General features: G+C 57.9%; 1 protein-coding gene across 1 annotated transcript; it reads left to right on the top strand.

The window, feature by feature from the left end:
• Positions 1-5,110: 5,110 nt before the first annotated feature.
• Positions 5,111-8,197, top strand: Socs3 (suppressor of cytokine signaling 3). Its single transcript, XM_046446639.2, has 2 exons — positions 5,111-5,381; positions 5,936-8,197. Exon 2 carries the CDS (start codon positions 6,024-6,026, stop codon positions 6,726-6,728), a length of 705 nt encoding a protein of 234 aa, XP_046302595.1. The 5' UTR covers positions 5,111-5,381; positions 5,936-6,023; the 3' UTR covers positions 6,729-8,197.
• The last annotated feature ends 544 nt before the right edge of the window (positions 8,198-8,741 follow it).

The following is an 8,741-nucleotide window of genomic DNA, read 5'->3' as shown; positions in this document are numbered from 1 at the left end:
CCTGGAATGTCAGGCTGGAAAGGACTCCTCCACTGCGCTGGGAGACACCCGAGCCGCAAACCTTTTCATTAGCTCCAGGCCCCTCCCGGCGGGAACAAAAGCCTGCGAACTGGAAGACCGTTTCCCGGCGGCGGGCCATTGTCCCAGCCTCCCGCAGCCCGCCCCTTGGGATTGTTTGAAGCAGGAAAGGGAGAGATCAGGGTCAACCTGGTCTGTGACCCACGACCATCTCCCCCTGCAAGGGAAAGGTCATCTTGGCCACCACAGTCATCCTGGCCATAGCCCTGCAGCGGGTGAGGAGAGGGCGAAGGTGAAAGCCAGCCCCAGGCTGTCTGAGCCCAGGGAGCCTCAGTGGAGCAGAGGAAGGCAGGACCCCCGCCAGTCAGAACCCAGGAGAGACAGGAGTGTCCCCACCAACTCCAGACTAGAACTCCAGATGGGAGGAGGCCAGATTTTGCTCCCCCTTCCAGGGCATCCCCGGGCGTAGCCAACTGTCATACAGTTGAAGCACTGTACCAATGTCAGGCCACAGGGCAGTCACACCCGGGCCACCCCCTGGTGCCATACAAAGCCCAACAGCCTTGGAGACAAGGAGCCCTTGGGCTTGGCACTTAGCAATGTGGTGGTCTGAGGCCTACCCCCCTCCCTACCCCAGCCACAGATGAGGCCACAGACAAGACAGTCACCCCTGGGAAGCACATGTGGCACCCGTGTCAGTCACAGGCTGTGCCATTGCTTCCTGCAAGCCCCCAGGGGCGCCAGGGTTCCTTCCCATCTGTGAGGTTTGGGGAAGTGCTTAGCATTTGTCACATACCAGGAGTGAGTAGAGCCCCACAGGCTGCTGAAACCACTATGTACTTCCCCTCCACCGTGAATGATTATCTTTATGAGCAAGCACCTTTGCCTGGAAATGGGATTCTGACCTCACAGAAGTTCTGCAAATGGAGAGATTAGGAAAAGACCAGAGTCTCCTAAATCCCTTAGACGGGAAAACAGCAGGGTGGAGCCCGGGGCTGGACCCCGCTTAGTGCTCTCTCCCCTTGAGCCACCCGGCAGATAAAGGGACAGAAGCATGTTCTTGGGTCGCTCTCTGCTCGGGTCCTTGCCTGGAAGTGGCTTCCTGGAAATGTGCTGTGCACTGGCCCAAGTGTCTCCTCCCACTTTTCCAACATGTTTGTCTTCAGATTAGCAGGCCTAAGGATCTCCAGCGACTACCCTGGGTGCTTCCCGGAACCCACACCCTCTAGCCCATCTGGGAGCAACGCCTGAGTCCCACAGCAGCAACCAAGAGCTACCCTAGAAGAAGGCAGGTTGGGCACCTAAAAACAATGAAAATAGACTGTATCAATCCCTGGCTTAAAGGTTCCTTGAGCACTTTCTACATAGCAGGTTCCAAAGAAATAAATCAAATATAGTCGGCTTCCTCAAGATTCTCACTGGACAAGTAGACAAAACATTTTGAGCCATGTGGAAAGAGCCACCCTGGAAGATTCAGCTGAGGGTCTGCCCCATCTTAAAGGAATGTAGCAATCAGCCAGTGCATGGGGTCCTTCCACTCCAATGAGAGCAAAGGTTCGATGACGCAGGCCTGGAGGACACAGTCCCTCACAGAGACGGCCTGGGGTACACACTCCACCGAGGAGTTTGAGTTCATCCTGAAGCCATGGAGAAATCAGAGAGCCAAAGGAAAGCGTGGCAGTAGGCTGACCTCTGATGACAAACAAGTTTTTTGATTGCTTCTTATGGGAATTGTTTAGTTCCCAAAGCACACAGCAGCTCCTAACCACATCCATACCCCAGGAGCCCCCGCCTTCCTCCTCTGTCCAAGAGGCCTCAGTGCTCCCCATTCATGCTGGGGATTGAACCCAGGGTTGCTTTACCACTGAGCTACATCCCAGACTCCCCATTTTTAAGTACATTTTTATTTTGAGACAGGATCTAAATTGCTGAGGCCGGCCTTAAACTGCCATACTCCTGCCTCAGTCTCCCAAGTTGCTAGGATTACAGGTGTGCACCAGGACACCTGGCTTCCCAGTGCTTTTTGAAACAGTGACAGTTGGACTGGGGTACAGCCCGTGGTAGAGCTCATGCTTAGCAAGCTTGGGGCCCTGGGTTTGATCCCCAGAACTAAAAACAAACAAAAAGTGATAGTTAACATGAATGAAGTGCTTCCTAGGTGCAAGGTACGGTCCTCAGCACTTTGTACGCGTTAGTTCAATTAGTCCTCACAACAATACGATGAAGTAGTTGCTCTCATCAGCCCATTTCACAAATAAGGAAACCGAGGCCCAGCTGGTGGACTAAATTGCTTAAAGTCACACAGCTACTGGGTAGTGGAGCCTGGATCACAGTTCAGTTTCCTGAGACAGCATGCAGGGAGCCCAGCCCTGCTTCCCAACTCCTGTCCTGACCTTCTCCAGCCACAGTCCCTCAGGGAGCCTGCTGGCCCTGCCCTACCTCTCCTCTTCAAATCATCTCTGCTCTCTTGGGCCCACTCTGAGCTCCTGACTGGCCACACAGTCCATGCTGCCCGCACCCGCTGCAGAGCCCAGGCTTCCTTGAGTACCACACAGCTGCATTAGGACTTACCTGCCTCAGAGAGGTGGGTCTCTCCCACTAGGGATTCCCGGAACCTCAGGGAAGTTTCTTCCTCTTTATTTCCCTTTTCCAATGCCCCCACTCTACCCCAAGTGCCATCAGTCTCACAGAATGGCAAATGCGGCCATCCCTTTCTCAAAGCACTGAGCCCTGGAGAGGAGGCGTCCTGCCTGTGGCCTCCACTCCCTGCAGGATTCACCCAGCAGACTGTCTTCCCAGCACTTCACCCAGTGCCTGGCAAAGGAAGGCACTCAAGGAGGCTTGTGGAAGGGATGAATGAACTTGACCTGTGTCGGAGCATTATGATTTACAAAGCACTTTCCCATCCATTAACTGCTCTTCTTTGTGAGTCCTCCTTGTCCTCCACAGTGCTCAGCGCAGGAGCGTGGTCATAGCAGTCACGTAATGAAAACAAGAATGAATGGATTGTCCAGAGACTTAGGAGGCCAAGGCAAGAGGACTATAAGTTCAAAGCCAGGCTGGGCAATTTTGCGAGACCCTGCCTTGAAATAAAAATTAAAAAAGGCTGGGAATGGAGCTTGCATGGAGAGCAATTAACCTAGCATTGGCAAAGCCCTGGGTTCAATCCCCTGTACCAAAAGGAAACAGAATGAACTGATTGTACAGAGAGGACAAATACATTTGGGAAGCCTGTAGGTATCTGAAGGCAGCGGGGAAGTCTCGCGCATGCTCAGTGCCTGCACACACCTACCCCTTGGAGCCTGGTGTCTGTGAAGCATGTGGAATGCACTGTTTCCCCTTTGCAGAGGAAACAGGATTTCTCCAGCTACTGCTCTCCTAAGAGACGGAAGGGCAAACCGGACACACTTTGACACACATAATCTGTTTTAACCTCTTTACATCTCAGATCTCTGATAGGAGGTCGTCTTTATTCCTATTTACAGACGGCAAAACTGAAGACGAGAGAGGCTGTGTTCTGGCCAAATCTCACTCAGTCCTCCAACATCTGGGGAGAGAGGTCAGAGTTCAGATGGAAGACACAGTGGCCAAGACAGTGAGGCCAAGGTGCCAGCTCTCCCTTCCACGCTCCCAAGCTACTGTGCCTGTGCCCTGGGCACCTCTGCCCTCCTTTCACCAGCTCATTATCCTCAGCCTATGAGATCTGAGAAGAGGGTAGGGCCCAAAGCTCACTGCCTCCGTGCCCTGAGGGGTGCTGATGTATATGCCACTTAGCTGGCTCTCAGTGGCTCCAGAACCCTGCAGCCTGTTTGGGGATAGGTTGCAAAACTTTCCATCCTTCATAAGGTTAGCACTTCATCAGTGCCAGTGTGACCAAGAGCAAATTAACCTTTCACCTCAATCGGCAGCTCTTCTCACTCTCCAGGGAGAGTTCAGATACCGCCCCCCACCCGCCAGGCAAGGGAGGTCACAGGCTAGGCGAGCTGGCCAACTGGCAGTGGGCTGAGCCCAGGACAACAGCTTTCTGGAAATTCTCTCCTGCTGGACTTTTATTCCCAGGTCTGATTGCAGTCTCTGTGTGAATTCCCCTCTCCTCTGTCCCGCACTCCAGCTCCTGGGCGATCTGGTCCAGCTGTCCCCAAGGTTTGGGATGTGTACAAACTTCTCTCCCCCGAAGAGACTCCAGGGCGCCCTCTGGCGGACGCGGGCGCGGGTTGGGACATCGTTCCCCTTTCTGCTCCCCCAGCACCTGGCCCGACCCTCGCCATACACGCAGGTGGAGAGACCCAGATGCTGTTGGAAAGCAGTTGTTTTGTGTTTTGTTTGTTTGTTTGTGGGGGAGCGGGGAGGCCAGCACCCATATCAGTGTCAACAAAGAACCTGGCAGTGGGCCGATGGGCCGTGTCCGAGCAGCTGTTTCACAGGCTGTTCGCCTCCACCCCTGGGACTCCCGTTCTAGTCTTGGGACCTGCCCACAGGTGACTGTCGCGTGTTCCCCACCACCAACTTCCAAGTCCGACGCCAGCCCCGCGGCCTGGCTGCGGGATGGCCACACTTCCCTTTGGGCTGGCTCGGGCAGCCTGGGACTGTAATCCGGCTCGGTTCGGTGGGGGCGAGGGGGTGTCCCCGCAGGGTCCAAGAAAAAGGGAAGGGGTGCTAGGAGCCTCTTCGGGTCGGCCTCTTAGAACTGCCCGCGCTCCGGGAGCGGCGCCCCCGCCTCTGCCAGAAACTGGCCTTCTTAGAAGGGAGGGGGTGGGGGGGGGAAGTGTGAATGAGAAGTTGGGGGCGGAGCGCGCGCGGGGGAGGGGCCGCTGCCAGGAACGCGCCGCCGGGGCTGGCGCCGCGCCCGCCGGCCGCCCTGGCCGCCTCGCGTCGCGCTTTGTCTCGGTGCGTCTCCGCCGGTCCTTGCCCCTGCTCGAGGCCCGCCCTCGGCCGCCCGCGGCCCCTCCCTCGCCCTCCGCGCGCAGCCTTTCATTGCTGCGAGTAGTGACTAAACATTACAAGAAGACCGGTCGCGCAGTTCCTGGAATCCAAGGGGGCGGGGCGCGGCCGCCGCGTATATACCCGCGAGCGCGGCCTCCGCGGCGGCTCCGACTCCGACTCCCCGCGCCGCCGCTGCCGCTCCGGCCCTGCACGCCGCCCGCCTGGCCCAGCTCTCGCCGGGGCCCCTCGCCTCGTCCCTGCTAGGTCGAACCCGGGGACGGCGAAGTCCGAGGGACGCACGCGCGAGGGCCCTTTTGTGGACTTCACGATAGCCAACATCTGGGCGCAGCGCGAGCCACCGCTGGCCGCCGCGCCGCCGCTGTGCCTTGGGGACCGTAGAAGGCGCAGCCTCGAGGCCAGAGACTTCGGTTCAGGACCAGGTAGGCAGGAGGGGCGCAGTGTGGCGAAGGTGGGGGCCTCTCTTAGTCCCGGGAGCTTTTCCCGGTTTCCCCTCCCCTTCTCGGGTCATTCCCGGCAGGGAGGGGACGAAGTAGGGGGCAGAGCGAATGAAAGCCGGAGATCCCAGGTTCCCGGAATACTCAGGCTGGGGCCCTCGGGTTTCTATCCCCTCCCTACTCCCATTCCTCGGGCTTCTCCCTGGGTCCTTGCTGGCCGGGGCCACCGGACTGAGCGGCGCCCGGAACGTCCCGGGGGCTCTGCTCTCGTTTCCCACCCCGGTCGCGCTCCTGGAGATTCAACTTCCGCGCGAGAGTTTTCCACTCGGCGTCCTCCCAGTGTGCTGCTGGGGAGGGGGCTGCCTGGGGCCGCCCCCACTCCTGGAGTAGAGTCTGGGCGGGCTCCAGCGGGTGCTGGGTCGCAGCGAGGGCCTCGGTAGTGGGTGTCCCAGCCGCTCGGTAGAGGCAGGGAGCCAGGGCTGGCCAGGCGCGCTGGAGGGTTCCGGGCACTCACAAGGCGCGCGCCTTCCTTTCTGCAGCCCCCCGGGATGCGGTAGCGGCCGCTGCGCGGAGGCCGCCAAGCAGCTGCAGCCGCCACCAAGCAGATCCACGCTGGCTCCGTGCGCCATGGTCACCCACAGCAAGTTTCCCGCCGCCGGGATGAGCCGCCCCCTGGACACCAGCCTGCGCCTCAAGACCTTCAGCTCCAAGAGCGAGTACCAGCTGGTGGTGAACGCAGTGCGTAAGCTGCAGGAGAGTGGTTTCTACTGGAGCGCCGTGACTGGTGGCGAGGCGAACCTGCTGCTCAGCGCCGAGCCCGCCGGCACCTTCCTCATCCGCGACAGCTCGGACCAGCGTCACTTCTTCACGCTCAGCGTCAAGACCCAGTCTGGAACCAAGAACCTGCGCATCCAGTGCGAGGGGGGCAGCTTCTCACTGCAGAGCGACCCCCGGAGCACCCAGCCGGTGCCCCGTTTTGACTGCGTGCTCAAGCTGGTGCACCACTACATGCCGCCCCCGGGTACCCCCTCCTGCCCCTCTCCACCCGCTGAACCTTCCTCCTCGCCCTCCTCTGAGGTCCCGGAGGGCCCGGAGCCGCCAACTCAGCCTGCCCAGACCCTCCCAGGGAGCCCCCCCAGGAGAGCCTATTACATCTACTCAGGGGGCGAGAAGATCCCTCTGGTGTTGAGCCGGCCTCTCTCCTCTAACGTGGCCACCCTTCAGCATCTCTGTCGGAAGACGGTCAATGGACACCTGGACTCCTATGAGAAAGTAACCCAGCTGCCTGGGCCTATTCGGGAGTTCCTGGACCAGTATGATGCCCCGCTATAAAGAGCACAGGGCAGGGGTCAGGAGAGGGGCTTGGGTCCCCTCTTCTCTGTGGCACATGGCACAAGCACAAAAATCCAGCCGAAGGAGAGTCCTGTTGCTCTGGAGTCAGGAGGACAGGCCCCTCCCTGCGGCCCTCCCCCCTGCAGAATGGGGCCTGCGGACTTGGAATATGTTTGAGGGTGGGGAGTGCCACCTGGGCTCCCCTTCCCCAGTCCAGCTTTTGGAGGAGCCAGCTGGCCAGGTGGGACAATAGCAATGACCAGTGGATTCTCTTCTCTCCCCTTCCTGCACTGCTCTCCACTGCTTCCCAACGGGGGATGCCTCCAGAGAGTTGAACTTATAAGAACTGCCTCGGAATCTTCAAACTTTCCAGCGGAACTTGTTTGCGCTCTGATTTGGTTTAAACCTGAGCAAGGTGAAGGGCCTTGGAAAGGATGGAAGGGAGAGGGCAGCCTGAGGGGCCCCAGAGCTGCGGGCTGGCCAGGGAAATGGCCAGTCCAGGTGAGGGGGGTGGCTGCATGCTCCACTCCCTGGCTCTAGGGAGAGAGGCAAGGGGTGACCTGAAGGGAGCCATCTTGTGCCCCAGAGCCCAGGGCCCTTCCCTGTTATAAGGAGGAAGTGGCATTTGGAGAGGATGGATGGGCTGGTCAGTCGTCTCCTTTTCCTGCCCATGCTGTGACTTCAGCACCTAGGGGATGGTGGTAGAGATGGGCCATCTTTGACCCCATCCCCCCCTAGAGAAGATGGGGGATTCAACTTTATGCCTCCTGTCTGGCCAAGAGATTCGCCTTAAATGCTGGGCCACACACTGGGCCATCCAGGCAGAGAGGCCCAGGGATTCGCTGGAGGGCACCCAGCCAGCCACTGGTCAGGATCAGTGGGAGGGGGGTGGGAGACCCATGCCTTCCAGCTGAGCGCTAGAAGCCCAGAAGCCCAGTTGGTGTTGGCCAGTCATAGGCACCTCGTGGTCAGAGCAGAGCCACCAGGTCCCACGTCCTCCAGGCCCTGCACAGCCCTCCCTCCTCACTTGGGGTGGGGTGGGCAGGAAGTCATCCAGGCGCCTGCCACTCCAGCTGCTCTGGCTCTGATCAGTGACAACTTACAGGAATGTAGCAGCGACGGAATTAACCTGGAACTGTTCTTTTTGGGGGGGAAACTAAACATAAAAGTTTTCTGTGTCAGGTATTTGGGCTGGGCGGGGCAGTTGTGCTTTGGGGTCATTTTTTCCTTTTTTTTTTGTTGTTTTTTAATAATGTTTACAATCTGCCTCGATCACTCTGTCTTTTATAAAGATTCCACCTCCAGTCCTTGCCCCCTCCCCACTCAGGCCTTCGAGGCTGTTAGGAGATGCTTGAAGAACTCAACCAAATCCCAATCCAAGTCAAACTTTGCACATATTTATATTTATACTCAGAAAAGAAACATTTCAGTAATTTATAATAAAGAGCACTATTTTTTAATGAAAAACATACTTTGAGCGTTTTTCTCCCAGCACCCCTACCATGCCTTGCTTTCTCTTTCACCCACACCCACACTCAGAGGAGAGGGAGGGAACCACAAAGGGGGCTGGCTGTGCCCCATCCCTGCTGAGGTGCTCCTTGTGGTGAAATCAAATGTGCCTTCACGTCAGTGTGCCTGCCCCTGTGTGTCACTGACAAGCTAAGGCAGCACTTAGACTGTTACTGAGAGGGGTAATTCCTGCTAGTCTGATTCAGATCTGACCAGAATATGCAAAGCAAGTTCGAAGGAAGCTCTTCAAAGAGCCTGCAGGGAGCAAGCTGAGCTGTGGTCAGAGCTGTCAGAGTCTCCAAGCTATTAGAGGCTCTCAGGCTTCTTGGCAGGGAGGTGTTCCAAGAAAGCCCAGATGTGGGGTCCTGGCAGTGACCCTTGACCTCCAACCTCTGTACCACTAGGTTCACAGGAGGTAGGGAGGGTGGTGCAGATGGGACTAGAACCAGGTGTTCGAGAGCTTCCTGGCCACTGTTCCCAATACCTCCAACCTCCCACATTCCT

Source organism: Marmota monax, unplaced genomic scaffold (genome assembly GCF_021218885.2).
Source record: "Marmota monax isolate L192 unplaced genomic scaffold, Marmota_monax_Labrador192_F-V1.1 WCK01_AAM20220418_F8-fsc00353, whole genome shotgun sequence".
Classification (NCBI taxonomy): Eukaryota; Metazoa; Chordata; class Mammalia; order Rodentia; family Sciuridae; genus Marmota; species Marmota monax.
The sequence above is the reverse complement of the archived record's forward strand: the minus strand, read 5'-3'. Positions and strand labels throughout refer to the sequence as shown.